This window comes from Stegodyphus dumicola, chromosome 5 (genome assembly GCF_044657685.1).
Source record: "Stegodyphus dumicola isolate Sdum_Otavi_A_Nest chromosome 5, ASM4465768v1".
Classification (NCBI taxonomy): domain Eukaryota; kingdom Metazoa; phylum Arthropoda; class Arachnida; order Araneae; family Eresidae; genus Stegodyphus; species Stegodyphus dumicola.
In genome coordinates this window covers 139,490,751-139,512,877 of record NC_140772.1, presented here as the reverse complement: position 1 = coordinate 139,512,877, position 22,127 = coordinate 139,490,751, and the positions used below count along the sequence as shown (strand labels likewise).

The following is a 22,127-nucleotide window of genomic DNA, read 5'->3' as shown; positions in this document are numbered from 1 at the left end:
TATACATGACTGCCCTGTAAGATCTACATACCAAACCCTTTGCGATGCTTTTAGTGTCAATGCTTGATCGTTCAAAAATGTCCTGTCATGGGAGACTTGGATGAGCACATTGCTCTGTGGAAGGCTATGACGGTGATAGTTGCAGTGCTGATCTACTGTGTGCAAACTGCAAAGGAGAACACACAGCATTCTTGCATCAGTATCCAGAATAGAAATCGGAAAAGGGAGTACAAACCATAAAAATAACTAAAAATATTTCATATGATGAAGCTAGAAAATTAATAATGTACACACAGCCACCAAAAAATATCTTTTGCTGGTGCTTTAAAATCTGTGGAATTAGTAGGCACGCAAGCAATAGTAGGTGTATGAAATGAACAATCAGAACAAAACACGCAACAAAACATTGAAAACAATGCATAATATTATGAAAATACCATACAATAAAGAAACAAAGGATAATAAAACTTGAAATAATAAAGAAAAAAAAAAAAAAAAAAAAAAAAAAAAAAAAAAAGAAAATTTCAATGCCTCCAAGGAATCAAAGTGTGAGCTCTTTTGAGAGTATCAATTCTGAAGAATTAACCTTTGATATGGAGGTGAAAGAGTGACTGGGCATCCCAAGGCACCTACGTTCATGTAAAACAAAAACACAGCACCAGAAAAGTAAACATCATCCATAGTGGCTGCCCTTGTTTCGTGGAATTGTCGCTGCTTCCACCAAGATCTCGTTGATTTCAAAGATTTAATTGATAAACACCATCCTGTGTGTTTGGTTTTGCTCTTCTAAAAGCAGAGAAAGAAACTAAGTTTCGAAGCTTAATTTTGTCAGGTAAGACAATCTTGTAGGTGAGCGCGTGAATCTCACTTGACTATCCCTCCGTTCATATCCTTTAACAAAAAATCTTCAATTTGTTACCATTCAGGTAACTATAAGGAGTGTGGTTTAAGCTTGTTGTGTCTATATGCCTCCAAATGAACACATCAATCAATGAGATTTAGATAATGAGATAGAGAAGCTGCATTAAACTTTTATCATGATGGGGCACTTAAATGCTGAAAGTCTGCTGTGGGAAAGTAAGGAGACAAATCCTCAAGGAAAAAAAATGAGGAAATGATCAGAGATGGTCTTTGTCTCCTCAATAATGGACAGGATACCTATTTCCTACAAAGACAGGATACATACAAGGATGTTTCATTCACTCACTCCTTCTAGATGTTCACCATCACTTTTACCCTTTCGCACATTTATTATAGGGAATGACTTTTATAATAGGGATCATTTCTCCATTTTTATATCTCTTGCTAGAGAATGCACTCGTTTGATGACTGTGTATGAAAGGATAGTCCTAGTGTAGCTCAATCATGTCGTAAGAGGCGACTAAAATAGGTGTCCAGCTATATTCCTGGACACATTCGTTTGGAGTAATATGCTTTCATTTGGAGGTAAAAATATATTCTGTTTTAAAAGAACTTCCTCCTACCATTTCAGAATCATTGTACATTGATGACCTCCACATTAGTTGTGAAGGTTCAGATATGAGATTTGTGAAGGGACAATTGCAGATCATCCTTAACAGGATTGAAAAATGATCAAACAAAGAATTTGTGTTTTCAAAACAGCAGATTGTGTGCACTTTTGTGGAAAGCGAGGCCTCTATCCTGAACCTGAATTAATCTTAATGGGTCATTGATTCGAAGCAAAGAGTTAGTTTTTAGGGGTGATGTTTGATTGAAAGCTGACTTTTCTTCCTCATGTTTTATATCTGAGGAAGAAGTTATGAGCAAACACTCGGGCACTGAGTGTGACTCTTTGCTTTAAATATATAGAGTGCTTATATGATCTAGACTGGACTATGGCTCAGTTGTTTATGGATCTGCTCAGTCTTCCGTTTTGTTAAAACTAGATCCTGTGCTTGATCAGGCTCTGCATATTAGTTCTGGAACCTTCAGGACATACCCTTTCCAGAGTCTGTTTGTTGTCTTATATGAAACATCGCTGCAGGCAAGACATGAGTAGTTTCTCTTCACTATTATTTCAGTATATTATCCCAGCCACAACATCCTTGTAAAATGTCCTTGCTTGGTGACATGTGTGATCTTTTATTTGAAGGTAGACCATCTTGTGTGCCTTCTTTCTCTCATAGGGTTTGCTCCATGATCCCAGAATTTCATATCCCTGATGTGTCCATTCAAGTAGACAGCACTTTGAAATACCACCTTGGGAGAATGCACAAACCAAATTTCTAGATGTCTTCCATCATCACAAGAAGAGAAACACTAATGAGATGTATACAAACAGATTTTTTTTGGAGCACAGACATAAATATGGCAGTTACACTCTTCTACACTCATGTCCATAAATTAAGGATAATGCAAAATCAGGCAAAGGAAGAGTTAGAAGCAAAACAAATTTGACTTATTTGTAAAGCTTATTTATTAAACAAAAGGTAAAGAGCAAAAAAAGATGCTATATGTTTGATATTATTAAAAAAATTAGCGATTTTTTCTACCTGGAGAAAATTACAAAAAAAAAAAAAAAAAACCTATATACAAAAAACCAATATTACATGGTTGGTATGATTGTTAATACATTGTATGTCTCCCAGACGATGCAATACAGTCCGTACAACGCCTAGGCATGCTGAGTATCAAATTATCGATCTGATCTTGGGGGAAATTACACCACTCAAAAAGCAATGCTCTCCGAAGTTCCGGTAGACATGTAGGAGGAGGTTGATGGGCTGCAACTCGTCGGCCAAGCATGTCCCACACGTGCTCTACTGGATTCAAGTCCGGTGAGAATGCTGGCCAGTTCATACGGGTGATATCCTCCGATTGAAGGCATTCGCTTACGATGTTTGCATGGTGAGGACGGGCGTTGTCATCCATAAACACAAATTGTGGGCCCATGGCGCCCCGAAACAAATGTACATGTTGTTCCAGAATGACGTCCCGATAGATTTGGCTTGTCATGGTTCCAATTTGAACATGCAGGTCAGTTCTGGAACCCAGAATAATTCCACCCCAAACGAGCACTCCTGCTCCACCATAACGGTGTCGTTCAGTGATATTTTCTTGGTGGTAACGGCTACCTGGAGCTCTCCATATGAAAGTCCGGCGAGAATCAGACTGCAAGCTAAACCTGGACTCGTCGGAAAACATCACACAAGCCCACTGTTGCGGTGTCCACAATGCATGCTCTCTACTCCAGGCTAACTGCAGGCAACAGTGAGTTGCAGTAAGTGGAACACATCTGACAAGTCTACGAACATATAGACCAATCTGCCCTAAGCATCTGTATACGGTCTGCCTTGAAATTGTCGTACCAGTGTCTGAAGAGAGTTGATGAGACAGGTCTGAGGCTGTGCTCCGCCTGTTTCTTTTGTCAGTAACTGCCAAATACCGGTCCTCATTCGGCGTTGTAACTCTGGGGCGACCTATGCTGTAACGTCTACTCACATTACCATCATCTTGGAATCGTTGCCAAAGCCTGGAGATGACACTCTGAGCAATTCCAAGTTCGTCTGATACTTCCAGTTGGGTACGCCCACATTCCAGACGGCCGATAATTCTACCACGTAAAAAATCATCCAAATGCTTCCTTTGTGTCATAACTATTCGGTTATTGTACTGAAATGCTTATAAAGTGCCTGCAAACAATTTTACTTCTTTGCCTGTATTCCTTATACATCACTCTCTTACACTCTCGTCATTGTGACGTACGATTGGTGTCATTTGGTTACTTCTTGAAATTTGCATATGATTCTTGAAGATGTGTGTAGTGATTTTACAGGTGATATATTTATTTTAGAGTTCAATTTCCGCGTGACTCGGAATTATCCTTAATTTATGGACATGAGTGTATATACTGATGGTTCAAAAATAACTGGCCATGTTGGGGCAGCATTTGTAACAGGTGACAACATGCAGGACAGATGCTTACATGACTATCTCTCTGTCCTAAAATCTGAATGAACTGCCATATACTATGCACTTACCTTCATATCTAACTTCAAATTTATTATTTATACCAACTTGTTTAGTGCACTAAAAGCCTCAAGAATATTCTGTGATACAAAGAATCTAGTACTTGTTTAAATCCTAAGGTTAAATTTAAATTTAAGGAGCTGTGGTTATTGTATTCTTTACTTCTGGGTTCCTGGACATGTGGGCATTAAAGGGAATGAGTAGATAGCAGAATAGCAGTATTAGCAGATATCGCAGCAAAGTCTGCTGTTGAACTATCTAGCTCACTTGTCCCTTTGAGAGATATCAACATCATCATCAAGCAGAAGATTCTGACTAAATGGCAGTGACTTTGGGACTCTTGAATAAATAATAAATTGAGAGGGATAAAACCAAAAGTAGAATTATGGGAGGCTAATAGAAATGAAAGGGAGAAGGTTCTTTTAACTCTTCTTAGAATCGTTTATTCTTGTGCTTCACATAATTATTTTTTGAAACCCAAAAGTGAGCCCATTTGCTCAAAGTGCCCATCTATGGGTGCATGACATTTAAGAAGAATGTATATATTTTAAAACTCTTTTATTAAAATATTTTAATAGCTCTGACTTCTTGACTATTTAATCCGAAAAGAGGTCAGTTTGAATTTATTTCAATATTTGTGAGAAACTGGCTTTTGCTATTTAATTTTATAGGTTTTTAATTGCTTAATTTATTTTTATGTCTTATTTATATTGAGATTTTACCTCGTTGTAAATTTAAATTTATCACATGAATTTGTTTTAAGTTAGTGTAATATGACCATGCATCATAACCTTTCAGGTTATGCACCATTAATCACATCATTCATCTATCCATTTATCAACATTCATCCATCTGAAAAACTGCAGTCATTAATGACAAACCCCTGAAGAGGGTTTCAGCCCCCTTCCCATTAGAAATGAGTTTAAACCTTCTGTTATATTTCAAAGTGGAAAAGTTACATGCTGCCTTTAACTCCCAGGAAACTTCTTCAAAACGCTCAATTAAGACAACCCACAAAGCTTCTTCCATTGGAAGCAAACAGTTTATCTATAGAACATGATGCTTCTGACCTTTTCAGGCAAGATCAAACATCCTTCATCAAGTGTAATTGAGAAAAAAGATATAAAAACTGTTTTTCTTCGATGTCCAACACTGACCATCAGCAAGTCAAGGGCTCTACTTTCCTATTCCCCTCAGTTCAGCTGTTAGAAGAAGACTCTCTCTGCCTACAATCTTCTCCTAATTCTCTATTCTGAGAATCTACAAGAGTGGAAAAAAAATACATGCTTTTACTTCCAAAACATATTAAAATTTTAATTGAACTTTTATTAATTAACTTTAAACTCCTTAATAAATTAAAATTTTGTGCATAGGAAATAAATTCCTTAATACTATATTAATAGTATAAAGTAGTAAAGTTAATGATAACTTTTTTAACAACAAATTTCTTCTCATTACAAAGTATTTGAATGCAAGCAAGAAATTTTCTGTTGACAGATCTGCTATTACTGCACAAGTAAACCATAAAATTTACCTTATAGTTTGGCGTATACGCACACCTATAATTTCAAATTACATTTTTTAGTTTTTAGGTATACTTGCTGTGTAATGCACCCTTTTCTTGATGAAGAAACCTGAATGATACTTGAGCAAATCTTTTATCTTTTGAAGTCATTCATTTGAAGATTTTCCTCAGGCTTTCGAACCGTGGTATACTGAATTGACAAAGCAACAAGGGGAACAGTATGTGTGTAGGATGCTTGAGGGAGTAAATAATTCTGCAAAGAGGGTGCATTGTATTAAATGTGGGTGTGCACAAGAATGTTATTATAATGATAGCAAGAAATGAATCACAGACCACAGAAAGACTTTGTTAATTTGCTAATGTTTTCATATGTGTTTTTGTAAACAACCTAAAAAATTCAAATTAAAATTTTAAAAATAAAAGCTCATTATTCTAATAACCATTCACCATTATAAATAGAAAAACAAAATTAAAAGCTAGTATGTAGTGTATTTTGAAAATACTGCTTTCACCAATAGTGCAAGTCATGAAATTTGATAAATATTGATATACAGAATATATGAAGTAACTTTATAAAGTACATTTATAATGGACCTTTAATGGTCAGCTTTTTATAATTTAGAAGCTGCTATTTGTTTTATCATCTGTTCTGTTCCTGTCAAATGTTTTGACAGTTTTTAGATAAAAACAGTGTGACGGACGATTCTCATCTTTGATGGAACGTTCATTTAAAATTACAGAACTTTCTGTTTTCAAGAGAATTAATCTTCTGGTAAATTAACTACGGAAGTGTGTTAAAGCTCTTGTGCGGTTTCCTTGCGAACTATCACAGAGTGTCCGCTAAATGACCGGAAAGGTAATCAACAAAAATAAGTCATAAGAATGACCCCCGCCCTGTGCGGTTCCTTGCGACAATAATGTAAAAGGAAAGAAAGAGGTTTTTTTTGTGTGGAATTATGCTTAGAGAGATGCTGTAGGTAAGTCACACCATGCAATGGAGCCACATCATGCGGAAGTTTTGTATAATATTATTGGCTGTATTGTATTGGTGATTTACTTTTTATTAATCAAGAAATCTATTAAGTTTTAAAATAAATATTTAAAAGACCTCTGGTCTGCTTATTCATCCATCTTAGATGTTCTTATGCTACAACAGCATTTATGTTTTGTTTGTTTTTTAGATAAAAAATGCATTTATGTTTTGTTTGTTTTTTAGATAAAAAATTATGATACTCTTGTTGAACCTCCATCTGATTCAATCAAAGAAATGTTAAACAAACTTGTAGTAGTGAAATTAAATGGTGGTCTTGGAACAAGTATGGGATGCACTGGTCCAAAATCCATCATTCCAGTCAGAAATGATCTGACATTTTTAGATCTTACTGTGCAACAAATAGAGGTAAGTTTTTACTAAGCTTATTCAAAATCTTTTATATATTATAATTTGAATCAAGATTCCTATCCGTTGATTAATGTGTGATATAACAAAATAACTGAAAATATTCCTATTCCTGAAATTTGTTTGCATACTGTTGAGTCCTACTTTTTCGGTATTGGCCAAATGTAAACCAACAGTGGCACCATATAAAAATAGTTGTGTTGTTCTTGGCCGCTCTTGTTTTATTGGTTAACATATCATAAATATCCCTTAATGTCATGAAAGTTTGAAAGGAAGGTCTTTTGCAACTCAGCTGGGTGGTGATTTCAATCATTTCTTTAATTTTGAGGCTGTTTTTATATGGCATTTGGTGATGATTTTTGCCTTACCCCATTCAATTATTAAATGTGAATGCTTGAAGAAGTATTTGACTAAAGATATGCTATTTTCATTGTTGAACTTATTGGCAAAGACCTTGGAGTTCTAAGAGATTTTCCCTTCAGATTGTAACACGTCTAGGATCTGTCTCCAAATAAAAATGAGAGTCATCTATAAACAGAGCTTGGCTTCATTCTCTGGTATTTGTCATGATGATCTCTGCACCATTGCAACTGGCCATATTTGACCTCCTGAATTAATTGGACATAAATTGTGAATTTCCTTGCATGTGGCCGTCTTTTATGCAATCTGCCAGTGTTGGTTTATCAGGATAGTTGAGTTCCTGTAAGTGCAGTGAACTCCCTTGCAGTCTGGGGTGATATCATTTATCTTTCTTTTAGAAACCATTGCCAAATAATGGTCCTAAAAGACAGTCTGCCATGGCACATTTTTTAGCTTGACCTGTTTGAATACATCACTAGCATCTTAAACTGTTTCCACATCCTTTTGAAGATGCTTTTGGCTACTGTCATATAGGCAGTATCTGGTCTGCTTCCATTCTCTGAATCACATGCTGCTCCTCGCAATCCATCAAATGCCTTCTTAACAACACACCCACCTTCCACATAGGAAAATTTTACCAAACTACTTGTACATTCTTTGAAATTAGAATTTGAAGCATGTCCTTACACTTTTTTCCACATGTGCTGGAAGAATGGGCATACAGCCTTTGATTATTTCAGTGTAGTAAAGGTAAACACCAGCACTGACCTTGAGCTAGCAACCAACCACCTTTCATTAGACTTTACGTAACAGAATTGACATAAACCCCTTTTTTTATAGTTGTTCATTTAAGGTTTTCCTCTTAAGGTATTATAAATGGGAAATATGTTTTAAGAAATGTTTGTAATTTAATGTTAACTACTTCAGAGCTTTTAAGGAGGTGAACTCAAACTAGTTTCGATTAATTTACTTTATAGATTGTGTTTAATGATACATACTTATGTCTTATTTTTAGTATAATATTGCACAAGGCGAGGCATAGATAATTGCTTTGATTTATTCAGTTCAGTTTGCTATTAAGTCATTATTTTTTTTTTTATTAATGTTAGTTAAAAGTACTTAATTTTCCTTTAAAGAAATGTATATTAACCTTGTATCATGATAGCACTTGAAAGCAATTAAAATTTTATTTAAAAACTGTGCATTAACAGATTATTTTCTTACTTGTTTTTATACCACACATAATGCCTGGCATATTAACGCTGCAATATTATGCTTTTAAAAATAAGTCTTTTGAAAAAAAAAAAAAAAAAAATCAAAGCACCATGAAGTAAGTGGTTGTTTTTGATGAAATTGAATATGTGTATACCTCATACACAGATAATAAAATGATTAAAAAATCAAGGTCATAGTACCTGTTCACAGCTCACAATCACCGAGTGTTCAAATTAGTAGTTGGTCGAACCACCCGTAGCAGCAGTGTATGCTTGAATTCGTCGAGGCAAGGAGTGGTAGAGGGTCCTAATGTCATCCTGTGACACATTCTGCTAGGCATTCATCAGTTGTCGCTCCAGATCTGTGATAGTTTGTTGTGCCCGAATCTGGTGGCCTACTATGCCCCAGACAATCTCGATTGGTTAAAAGTCTGGTGACCTTGCTGGCTAAGGAAGAGTATCAACTGCACGGAGACAGTCCAGAGATATGTGAATGGTATGCTGCCTGGCATTATCTTGTTGGAAAAATGGCCCCAGGATGATGTGCATGAAGGGAATGCAACCGGCCGCAGGATGGTATCAACATATCATTGAGCTGTTAAAGATGTAAGGAGGTTGACTAAAGGTGACCTGTTGTCATAAGAAATAACATCCCACACCATCACACCAGGGGTTATGGCTGTATGCCTTTGTAAAACAAAGGCTGATTGGGATCGTTAACTCCGTCCTCTCCAGACACGAATAGGGTGGTCATCTGCTTCAAGAGTGAAGCGGGATTCATCGCTGAACACAATACGATGCCAGTTTGATGGCAGCTATGATGATCGGCTGCCACACCACTCAAGATGACTCCGCTGAAGTGGTGAGGTCAAAGGCAAACTTCTTAAAGGCCTCTGTGAGCATAACCCCGCCTCAGACAAGCGCTGTGAGATGGTGGACAGTACCGCGGCGTAGACGTGGCTGTAGTGTGTTGAATAGTCGACAATGATACCATTGGGGCAGTTTGTGCCTGGCAAACAATCATCCTGTCTTGCCTCACATTTGTGCTTCTTGGCCTTTCAGAGCCTTCATTTTGTCGGCAATTTCCTTGTAGCAACCACTGCTGCCAACATCTTTGCACAGCATTGCTGTACGCTGAAGGTGGCGGCATATTGCTTGGTATGACCACCCAGATTCATGCAACCCTACAATGCGACCATGTTTGAAGTCGTTTAGATGTTTGTAAGGTCTTCGATATAGTCGTAATTGCATCTTTAGTTGCTTCTTTACGGAATTACAATGGCAGCAACAAAAAAAGATAAACTTTTCCGCCTGTGTTACTGGTTTTATACTTTGCGAATTGCGCACTAGAAATGTGTGCTATGATTGCATTTCCTGTTCATTTGCCTTGAAACTTTGATCATTTGCATGTTTGACCAGGATGTTTTTGCATACCAAATGTCATCACGATTACAAACGTCCTACTTGGTGCTTCGATTTTTTTGCAAAAGAGTGTAATTTTAATAATGCATTTTTATATTTTCATATATGATCTTAAAAAATGTACGAAATTTATCAAACAGACTCATTTTTAAATTCTTTTTTAAAATTTTAAATCATTTTCCACTTGATTTCATGTACTGAGGTTAATTTGTCTCTTTGGATTTTTAAAAGGATGTTTGTCAACAATATTACATTTAATGGAAAATCTTGGGGATAATATTCAATTGCAGCTTTGAAGTAAAATAGTATAACCTCTTTTTCATATAAATTTTCAACTTTTATGCTGTTAGATAGACTATTTATCAGCAATGATATTGTTGTGTTTGATCATTGTGAAAATTTTTAAGCTCTTATATGCTATTATTTTCATTTGATGTAATTCTGTAATAGAAATTCATTTTTAGATAGTGCAGAATGAAAATTTTGTTGTTCACTGTCATCTTAGCACTTTGACTGCTATAATGTTCAGATTCTAACCATTTACTAGCATCACTTGTATAGATTTTATTGTATGTTCTCAGCTCTTTTTGCAGTTCCTTGTATTCAAATTACAATAGACTTCTGTAGAAAAAAATTGTAAAATTATAATTAAATTTTATCATATAATTTTTTTTATAAAACAGTAATATAAAGCTACTTAATAATATATTACTTCAATTACACATTATAAACAGCAGATAGAAATGTCAGAAGATTATATAAATGTTTCAAATCAGATTAATGCCAATAGAACTTCCAAAATTGTGCATATGTCATAGTAGCTAGTAATCATTCGAATTATGTCAGTGTTTATGTGATACTGGCAGAACAAAGTCACATTAACATGATGCCAGCTGATGATCACTAGCTTCCAAAATCATTTATGCATGAAAGAGTGACCAATAATTGCTGTCAGTGTAAAATCACATTTGCATTTCTTATTTAACATACTATTTTTCTTTTATTAAGTTTGTTAAGTTATAGCATCTGATAACTTAACAAACTTAATAACCGTTCTGCTCATAGTCACTATAGTTAAAAACATTAGTGTTATTATATATATAAATGTTCACTTTTGTTCCAAATTAAGTAATAAGTTCCATAACTAGCTTATATTTATTAACTATCAACATCAATACTAGTAGAATTACAGTTGAATTGAATTATAAACAAAACAGTGCTTTTTTATGAATGTTTTAATTTTCTTAAAATTCCCAAGCAGAAGTAATTTGTATTATTATAATGTTACATGCGTGTGGGTTTATAAGGACTGAATGTACCCATAACCAATGACAGCCTGATAAAGCTTATTTTGTGAAAGCATTATTTGCCACATTTTGCATCAAATGTGGCAAATAATTGGTTTAATCGAGGGAGGTCAGACACAAATGGAGGTCACCGAAGGTTTTAATATCCCTCAGTCATATCAAGATGTGGAAGCTGCTTTTGAAGCACTGGATCAATTTGTAAATAGCCAGGTCAAAGATGGGCAAGAGCAACAACTGCATCAGTTTTCTGTTGTTATCCTTTTAAAGGAACTGCAAAGCAACTACAAGAGATTTGGTTTTAGACTTCCAGGCTACCACATTAACTCAAATTAGCTGTTCTGCTGCTGTACAAAGGGTTGAGCTATAAGCTTGAAAACGGTTTGTGTCCCACTCTTTACAGCTTCCAGAGGGGCCCCTTTTAATCTGGTGCCATTGTAATGTTCAGTAGAGCCAAGGCAACGGTATTGTGTACTGACAGGTCCAAATATAGTCTGATTTTAGACATGTTTTGATCTGGACAGAAGAAACACGCAACTTGCCTTCCCTTGTCCATGAAGTATCCTGTTTCTGCGATTGTGGTTTAATGGTTTGGAGAGGAATCATGAAAAATGGCTGCATGTCTTTTAAGGAAGTTGTAAGTGCTGAGAGATATATGGATAAGGTATTGGAACCCCAAGTTAGACTGTTTAGGGGTGCTGTTGGACCAGGGTTTTTACTAATGGAGCATATGTAGTGCCTCATCGAGCATATGTAGTGCTAGAATACTTGCAAGCAGAAGATATCACCTGGGATGGATTGGTGACTTTGCTCACCTGTGTGGGCTCACCGTCCTGAATTTCAGAGTGCTGAATTTTTCCCAGGAAACTCCAAGAGCTGAAAATGGACTTTTAGAAGAGTGCCTTTCAATCCCACAAGACTTGATCAACACTTTGCAAAGTCTATGAAATAAGATATGAGGTATGCATATCTGTCCGACATGGCCATACACTATATTAAAAAATTTTTTCCACAGAAGTGATATTTAATTTTCCTATCAATTTCCAGTTTCCATAAATTTGGTTTCAATTTCAATATTTTGCAAATAATCAACTGTCAGACATTGCAGTTTATGCTAACTGATGCTATTGTACAAATTTCTGTTTAATAATTTTTCATTAAGTATCAGTTATGTTTTATTTCTGTCATTATCCTTTAATTTAGATGACCAGTGTACATAGGAAAGGACAAGTTATAATTATACAGAGATCGAACCCAAATGTCACCAAATGGTAGCCAAGTTTACCAACTTTCAAGCTGTTTAGAACTGTGTAAGGACCAACCCAGGGTGATTGCGGTTTAGGAGAAAGTCCTTTTTGCCGAATCCGATTCTGTAACCATATCCTCAGTTAAGGAGAAAGTCCTTTCCATTGAGTTGGATTCCGTAAACACACTTTGTCACCCGTTTGACTGCTACGCGGTGCAAAAGCGCTGCGTTCATTTGTCTCGAAAACCGCGATACAGGTCTTTTGCGCTGCGAGTTTCAGTATGTCTTTGTTGCTTTGTGGGTGTGAACATACGTAGTCTTTACCTTTCACGTACTTTGTAACATAAGCGCATTCTAAAATAATTAACTGTGTCGCGGTTTTCGAGACAAATGAACGCAGCACTTTTGCACCGTGTAGCAGTCAAATGGTTAAATCAACATGCTGTAGCTGTCATCAAATTCTGCATCCCCAAGTTGACTTGCTTTCATTCAAAATTTTGCATCACTTCAAACTGTGCTTGAGATCCTGAATGTACTTCTCAGGTTATGAAGATGCATCTGAAGAGCAAGCCTATAATCGATCACAAGGCAGTGAAGGTCATGACTAAAGAGCATCTGGGATGGGGAGTAGCTAGTAGTCTCATGAGCAACACTTCAATAGGGCAGTAAGAACAGACATAACTTCTGGTCCCCAACCTGTTGGTTTTTGGAAACTATTAGCGAGAGGTTGTTAAGGAGGGTTTAATTAAACCTCTCTACCATGCTGTCTGACTATTGATGTAAAGGTGTCATTTGGGTTTCGTCTGTACCATGTAGTTTACAGAGTTCTCTAATTACAGCTGAGAAAATTTCTTGCTTGATCCAGATGTTGCTAAAGAGGCACTCCAAATTTGGAAATCCAATTCTGTGACCTCTGCTACAGTGGCAGCCTCTTGATAAGGGATAGTATATGCTTTGGTCCATTTTGCAAAGTAATCAATGACAATGAGGATGTAGTTGCTGCCATCAGCAATTAGTGGCAGAGGGCCCAGGATGTCAAAAGTGATGCATTCAAAAAGCACTTCTATATTGTAATGTTGCAGTTTTCCTCAGGTGCGTTTCTTCAATCCTTTCTGGCTTGCACAAGCATTGCATGATCGGCACCACTTTTGGACGTGAGCCTGTGACTGTATTCCAGTAGAAGCGCTCTTGAACTCTATGCAAAGTCGTGATTATTCCGAATTGGCCTCCTATATATCTATATAGTTTTTAAGGATATCTTGAGATCCGGATTCTTAGAAGTATCAGCTTGTCATCAGAATGCCTTTCCCTGATATGATTAAAAACTTCTCATACAAGGCATTGTTTCAGATATGGAGTGAGTTCCAAAGAGTCCACTATTGTTCAGTTGTAGGACTGTAGACAGTTGTAGGACTGTAGTTGGGACAGGACATTTCTCATGTCACCTATTGCACTACAGATTCCTGCCCAGTCTTTGGTACTTACTGCCTTATTCCTGAGTGTCTCATTGTATGGTACTAGTGCTCTTGTGCGGCTTGTTAGTGTGCTATTTAGTGTGCATATGATGGAGCCCAGTACATGAACATTCTAAAGTAACTAACCTATCCACAGCTACTATATATGTAAAATGCACCAGGATAACTTATGTGTGTATTTATTTATGTATATATGTATGTATCATTGTAGAAATGGCCTGTAACCAAGAGTAAAGTGTTTAATTATTAACGTGGAATGTTTATGTACATGCAACAACATATGCATATGCAAAACAAACATTATTGTAATAATTTATTCCCAGTGTTTAAACCTAGGTGCACATAAAATGCACCACAGTAATGTTTAATTATTAATGTGTAATATTTATGTAACAGCTGCAGTGTGTGCACCAGTATACAAATATTGTATTCTAAATTACAATTATTGTAAAATGCTCAAATTTCAATATACAGCACCAACAAAAGTTTCTGTTAAGCTCCTGATGCTGCGCTTTTGGGGCACCAAAGAATTATTATGTTGTACAGTTGTGGATTCCGGACGATACCCGAATAGTCCTAGTAAGCCTGCCGGATTATTAGGACTACCCGGTTACCCGCCCGATCTGCTCTTCCCTGTCACCTGTAGGACTGTAGATCAAAATGTCCTGCCAGGTAGGTAGGTTTCTTATTTGAAGATAACATTCTCTCAGTTATGGGTTTAGTGTCACCATTTTCCAAATGGTCTCTTCTGACTTCTTTGTCTTTCCATTTGTTGAGTCACACCAGAGATGGGGAAACTTTGTATACTTGCCCAATTAAAATGCGACTTTGGAGGCCAGGACCCAATATCATCGACCAACTTTTGTTTGGATGCCAGTTGTAGAGACCCTTAGTTTGTTGAAGCAGGAGACATGAAAAATGTAGTTCTCTTAATGGGACTTAAACTCCGTATCTTCCGATACTAGCCAGATGTGTTTGATGTGTTTCCAGTTAGACCAAGAAGGCATGTAGTAAGGAGGGAGACATACATTACATCTTAATTGAAAAAGATGCATGATCTTGGGTATTTAAAGGAGTAAAGATTTCCACATCATCTTTTATTTAAATAATAGTGTGCATGACACAAACATTAATGAATGATTGGTTTGAAAATCATTTCATAACTGGAGGCATGGCAATATTTGAAGCTAGCTGGTTTGCCGAAAGATGCAAAAATTATTCTTTTAGTGAAAAATAATATCTCAGCCTTTTTTCTTCTGCAAAATTGTACATCCGTGATTGAGCTAGAAGATATCAGAATGCTACATGTTTGAAATGCAGATATGTAGCTTTTTTTGCAGATATATAGCTTTTTTGCAAATATGTAGCCTTTTTAAAATCTATGCAATATTTTCTGAACAATGGGAAGGCCATTCAAAAATTTGTTGCCTAAAATATGCTAAATACCTAAAATATGCTGTGCCAGATAATTAGAAGATGTGTTTGTAGGTATTTTAAAATATGCTTGGCATAATTTATGGCCATCTATCATATTTCATAGTGATGATGATGATGATGATAGCTGCAAATTGGAAGGTTTTCAGACATACACATTGAAGGCAAAATTTTCCAAATAATGAAATTTGCGAACAAATGCAGAAGATTGATTACAAATGAAGAAGATATAACAGAAGTTTTCCATTGCATGACAGTGCCTTTATCATCAGTCAATTAACAGATGGCAAATCTGTAATATGGTTTTAAAAATAATAGTGAGGAAAGTGACAAAGGTATTGTTAAAAGCAGAAAGATTTAAACACTGAAAGAAGTACTTAATAAAACAAATAAATATTATGTTTTTTTTTTTTTTTTTTTGGTAAATTTTGATTTTCTTAAGGTTATAAACAACTATTTCTTGTAGTATCTAATTTTATAATTTCTACACATCTGCTTGCTAGATTTAAGTTGATGGTCTAAAATACAGATAACTGATGTCCTGATGATTCTGGATCTTGCATTTTGAAGTGTATTTTGTGCTGTATGAATATTTATAGTGCTTGTATAAAAATCGTATTATTCTTTTAAAAAATGAGATATAGGTTGTGATTTTTAACTTATATCTGAACTTTCATAAAGCTTTTAAAGAAGTGCTGCTAGGTAGTTTTTTTTTTCCTGTTTTTTCAGAAGCAATGCATTTTTTGCCTCAAGCAAAAAAAGATATCTTTGCATAGTTCATGAAACATTTTTGATTTGATGCTAATTGTTGTAAATGCATGTAAATAAATAATCTATTATCAAGAATTTAACTCTGATTCAGAGAGGCACAACACTTCACAGAGATAATAAATATATTATGATAGCATGGAAAAGTTAGGATGAAAATTTTTACCCAGAAGTAAAAAATCATAAGTGTGGAAAATTTATAATTTTGTTTGATTGAAAAAAATTATTTTTTTAAAAAGAATTTTAAAATAGCATTTCCCAAACTATATTTGCCTATGACCTGGTCAGGTTAATCCCACTATCAAAAATGGTTGAATTGACATAGAATCTCAGTCTTGTAAACTGTTAAATTAACCATGAAGAGTCTTGCTATATCAGAACTGTGCTTAAACTTGTGTTCAAATTATTTTACTTTTATAGACATGAAGGCGCTTATTAATTTATTTCTGTTTTGTCTTATAATGCAACTTAGATTCCTTTCTAATTCCTAACATGGAACTGGTCACTCATTTTGGTTTGGGAAGTGCTCATCTGAAGCATTATTACTTAGAGACTTAGAGCATTTGTTTTCACTCTTATAGCATTTGAATAATACATATGATGCTGATGTGCCATTAGTACTTATGAATTCATTTAATACTGAGGAAGATACACAAAAAGTTTTAAGAAAGTATCGAGGCTTCAGGATAAAAATTCACACATTTACACAAAGCAAGTAGGTAAATTTTGTTTGAACTGCATGCTATCTAGTCTTTGTTGATACTTTCATTAGGACTGTTGGTGTTATAATAGGCTAAATTAAATATGGGGAATGTGAAGCTCAAATGACATTAGCTAGAAGAATAATTTAGTTCTTAAAAAAACTGTATGTGTAACTTTATTTCTCTGTTTTGTATGTTATGTATGTTTGCGTGCACACTTGCAATTTATCTGATGTTATTCATGTGTTGTATATCAGTTATGATCATTTCTAAATATCTGGGAAGAAAAATTCATACTGATGTTTAATCTTGCAGTTTTTATGATATAAATGGCTCACAATATTGATAATTATAATGTCAGTAATTTTCTTGTCAAGTATATTTAAGAATTTCTGAAGTACACAAATTATTCTAAAAATAGATTAAAAATATAAATGTCGTAGAAATACAAAGCTTTTTTGTAATATAAAAAGGCTAGAGCTAAGTTTTTGAAAATATTTGTCGAAACTGTGCATGTGCTTTTTAAAGATCAAATAATGTCTTTTGTTTAATGTTTTTCTTTTTGTAATTCTTAAACAAATTATATCATACTATTTGGAAAGATGTAAAAATAATCTAACCCAAAATAACATTTGAATGTATGATATGATTACTTGATGCAGATAAAAAATACTTGCAATAGAATTTGAATAGAATTTGGATATTGTCACTTTAATCAATATTAAAATAGCTTATACTTCAGTAAATTAGAAATAAGAATTGCTTAAAATTTTGCTTGGAATTTTTAACTTTAAACCATTAATGAAATCATTTTCATCTTTCATTTGCTAAATGGAATGTACCACAAGTTCTTTATACACTTCATAAGTGACAAGAATTCCTTTTTAATTTAAAAACTTAATTTCTATGGCAAGCTGCTTTTATTTATAGTGATCTGTGAGCATTAAATTTTTTTAAATTGCTTCTCTATATTTTAATTTAATCAAATTGCTCGCAATTGATGTATAAGCTCATAAATTAAAGGGCTTGCAGCAAGAAGGGCCCAGTTCACATTTTTAAATTTTCGGAAAATTAAACAAAATTCTCAAAAATTCATTTTTTAACTTCTGTTCTAAATGTTTGTCTTTATTAAAAGTGCTAGTAAAAATGATCTTTTATGGTTATTTCAATGCAAAGAACGATTTTTTTTTTTTAACAAAAAAGACTCGTGAACACAAAATCTACCAAAGTGGACATGGGCTCTTCTTGCTGCAAGCCCTTCAGTTATGTCTCTTAAATATTGAATGGAAAAATTCTGATTTGTGCATTTTGATTTCATTTTTACACAACTATATTTCTGAATATGTTTTAATGTTTAAAGTAAGTGTGTAATAATTACAATGGAATATGTTTTCAATTTTCAGTTGTGTATATATATATATTTTATTTCGAAGGTATAAATGCATCATCTTGTGTAATACTTATACTAATTACTTAGCATTGTTTTTGATATTGTTGTTATTTTGCATTACAGGTATCCCAGAGTAAATAAAGAAAGTTTAATGCCTATTGCATATTCTCTTGAAGAGGATGATCCAGAAGCGTAAGTTTTACTTGAGTAATGGATAATGTTGAAAAGTAATTCCTCATGTTGCCACCTGCCCCGTTTTTACCTGGATGAGCCTTTTTTGATTTATTTTTAGATTTATTAGTTTCACTATTAATTTGTCCAGTTTTCATATAAATAGTGAAATTATGATGAAATGAAATAAATTAGCAAAACTATTTACAAGTATTTTATTCTAGTGAATAATAAATATAATTTCATCTCCACCCAAACTTCCGAATGAATCATTTAATTCAGTTCATTTTGAATTTCTAACTTGCAAATATTTTAAAGCAAATGTCACTGTTTCAATGTAAAAGTTTTTAATTTCTATGTTAATTATTCACTATAAGTAAATAATTACTCAATATGTATATACATTATTTTATAAACATTAAATAAATAAAATAAATAATTAAAAAGGTAATTTTTATTTTGCTGCTTGTTTAAACCTTTCGTTTAGGTTTAACCGAAATATTTTTACAACTGAATTTTTTTATAAAGCAGCCAAAGCAGGTTATTAATTTTAAAATCAATCAATTGGCTAAGTATTTTAATGAATAATAAATTAATAAAAGAGAAAATCTAATGAAAACAATAATAAAATAATAGAAAATATTTTTTCTCACTATAAATAATCAAGAAATATTTAACTTTTTAATTTCTGTAAACATCCCAATTTTAAAATGTTTGGTTCAGCTATTTTGAAAAGGTGGCAACACTGACTATTTCACATAATTAACATCATATGATTTTCCTTATTCAGTTAATTTTATAAAATATGTATTCTCCTTGATTGTTAGGAGTGTATCAAAAATGCCGTTAATAGTAAACATAAGAAAAAATTTTATTTTTTTTAATTGGTTTTTATTTTATTATATTGCAGTCAAAATATTTTGACACTGGTAGTTCATACTGTATTTGGTTTCTACCTGCCAAGTGTGTTGACTACATAGAGTTTTGTGGTTTTCCTTATGTCCATGGGAATGCAAGCCAGTTTCTCTGTAAAAAGCCCATGAAGGCATCTCTCCTAAAATAACTTTCATGTGCTTTGGCTATGATCAGTCAACCAACGGATTATTATTAGTCCTTCAAATAATATTTGACTTATAGTCTTAGTCAAATTTATTTATAAGATTTATAATTTTAGTTCAGACTAGAATTGTGGATTTTGATATATGCTTTGAAAGATATAAATTTCATGCAAATTAAATTTTTATTTGTATAAACTATATGATCACACAAGAAAAACTGTCTTAGACATGGCATTTCTTCTCACAAATTAAGTGTTACAGCAGGTGCCATTTAATTGGATTATGTTTGTCAACAGTTATTTTGATAACATTAACTGATCAGGAAAAATATTCTTCAAAATAATAATGAAATTAAACTGAATACAACTAGAAACATATAAATAGGTACTTTTGCATCATTTTAATTAAGCTATTGAAAAAGGTTGTTTAGCCCGTCAACACACGCGCTGAGGTAAAATCCACCCCACGTGTAGTCTTTTCTTAGAAAATAAGGGAAGGTCGTACATGACCTTTCTAGTACTTCATGTACCTTTCAAGATCAAGGTTAGGAAGGGGTCATCCAGAGGAATTTTTCTCCGTGTCCTTGGGATTATGTGTTTTCGGGGAAGGAATGTGCAATGGAATTATAACTACCCATGTACTAACGTTTCACTTCTAGAGAGACATTCATTGAGATGAGTGCGTACGAGCAAGAACAGTAACGACTGCGGGTTCTTCTCGCTAGTTTTGAAACTGATAGCGAAATGGAAGATTCCGATTCTGAGTGTGATAATATTTCTGAAAGTGCTCACGAAACTGATTCTGACCAGTAATATGATGATTCACATGATTTAGGGAGCATATCTTTGACATCAAATATTTTTTATGTTTGAAAAGATGGAACTATTTGAAGTAAAAATTTATCCTCGAAAAACGTTCAGACACGGCCACACAATATAGTGACACATCTACGTGGTGTCAAGAAAAGCTTTAGAAATTTGAAAAATCCAACTGAGTATTTATTGCAAATTTTTGATGAAGAAATAATGGAAGATTTGGTGAAATTAACAAGCATATACATTTTATCAATAAGAAACAAATTCTCTAGAGAACGTGATGCACAAGAGACAAATGTAGCTGAATTGAAGGTATTGTTTTTCCTATTGTATTACACTGGATTGCTGAGAGCAGCACTTCTCAAAACAAAGATTTGTGGTCAGCTGACGGAAGCGGAATAACTGTTTTTCAAATAACAATGTCTATCAACCGATTCCACTTCCTGTTGAGGTGTATTAGGTTTGAGGACATAAATTTATGAGCAGAGCGAAAGATGATGGCTAGACTTGCACTTGTTAGAAATTTTTTCAACTATTTATCAAAAACATATGAAAAATATATTCTTTATCTGAATATTGTACTATAGACAAAAAATTAGAACCCTTTTGAGAAAGGTGTCAAATTCAGGCAATATATAAAAAGTAAGCTCGCAAGATATGGAATAAAAACTTTTGCTTTGTGCGATTCTCACACATTTTACGCATACAACCTAGAAATTTATGCAGGTCAGCAGCTTGTCAGACTGTATAGACAATCAAATGTGGCATTGAATGTTGTACAAAGACTTATCGCACCCATAAGTGGCACTGAAGGAAATATAACTATGTACAATTGGTACATGAGCATTCCCTTGGCCAATGAATTATTAAAAAAGCACAAATTGACATGTTTTGGACACTTCAAAAAGATAAGCCTGAAATTCCAGAAGAATTTCTGCCAAATAAAACAGGCTTCTGTATTCTTCGCGTTTTGGGTTTAGAGATAAAGCATTAACTCTTACTTCATATGTTCCAAAAAAGAGTAAATCAGTTCTTGTCCATGCATGAAGATAATCAAATCAATCCATTGTCTAAAGAGCAGCTCAAGCTCGAAATGATAACATTTTGCAACTCTACAAAAGGTGATGTTTATACTGTTGATGAGTTATTTGGAACTTAGTCTGTTTCAAGAAAATGCTGTTGCTGGCCTCTAACGGTATTTTTTGGACTAAAGAACATTGCAGGTATAAATGCTTTTATTATTCATTGATCAAATAACGAGTTAGGTTAGGTTACTTAATTACGGCAAAGCCTCGAGGGCTATCTGCCTTCGGGGAGGGATGCCTTCGTGGAGAACTTTTTTGTGAAGGAAAGTGGCTCGTATACATGTTACACGTGGGTAAAACCACAAAAACACCCATGCAGCCAGCCCGTTCGCAGGATTCGAACCTCGGACCAAACTACCAGTGTTTAACGACTTTACCGCTTTCATCAAATAACAACCAAGTGAATATGAATCAAAGAGCTTTCCTCAAAGATTTAGCATTAGAGCTTGTAAAAGAACATGTCCTAAAAAGGGCTGCAATTCTATCTCTCTCGAAAGAACTCAAAACTGGAGTAAAAAGGTTGGCAGGAATAGAAGATATTGCAGACCTTCACCCTAAGAAATTGTTCGTAAAAATGTGTTGTCTCACTATGTGAGGATTGTTCAAAACGAGATTATTTAAATAATTAAACTCAGGTAGGAGGGGGAAGAAGGGAAACCTATGTGTTATTTATATATTTTAATATCGTATTTAGAATCTATTCTTTGATATGAATAATTGTATGACATTATATTGAGTTTTAAGGAAACAAGCTAGTAAGAATGCAGCCT

At 34.2% G+C, this 22,127-nt stretch overlaps 1 protein-coding gene across 1 annotated transcript in view; it reads left to right on the top strand.

Annotated features, from left to right (window-relative positions):
* The window catches only part of LOC118183877 (UTP--glucose-1-phosphate uridylyltransferase-like), a 106,333-nt gene that overhangs the window by 27,775 nt on the left and 56,431 nt on the right, over positions 1 to 22,127 (top strand). The window contains exons 4-6 of the mRNA XM_035353486.2: positions 6,732 to 6,914; positions 16,719 to 16,852; positions 18,352 to 18,420. Coding sequence (XP_035209377.1) covers positions 6,732 to 6,914; positions 16,719 to 16,852; positions 18,352 to 18,420 — 386 coding nt within the window. The remainder of the gene's footprint in view (positions 1 to 6,731; positions 6,915 to 16,718; positions 16,853 to 18,351; positions 18,421 to 22,127) is intronic.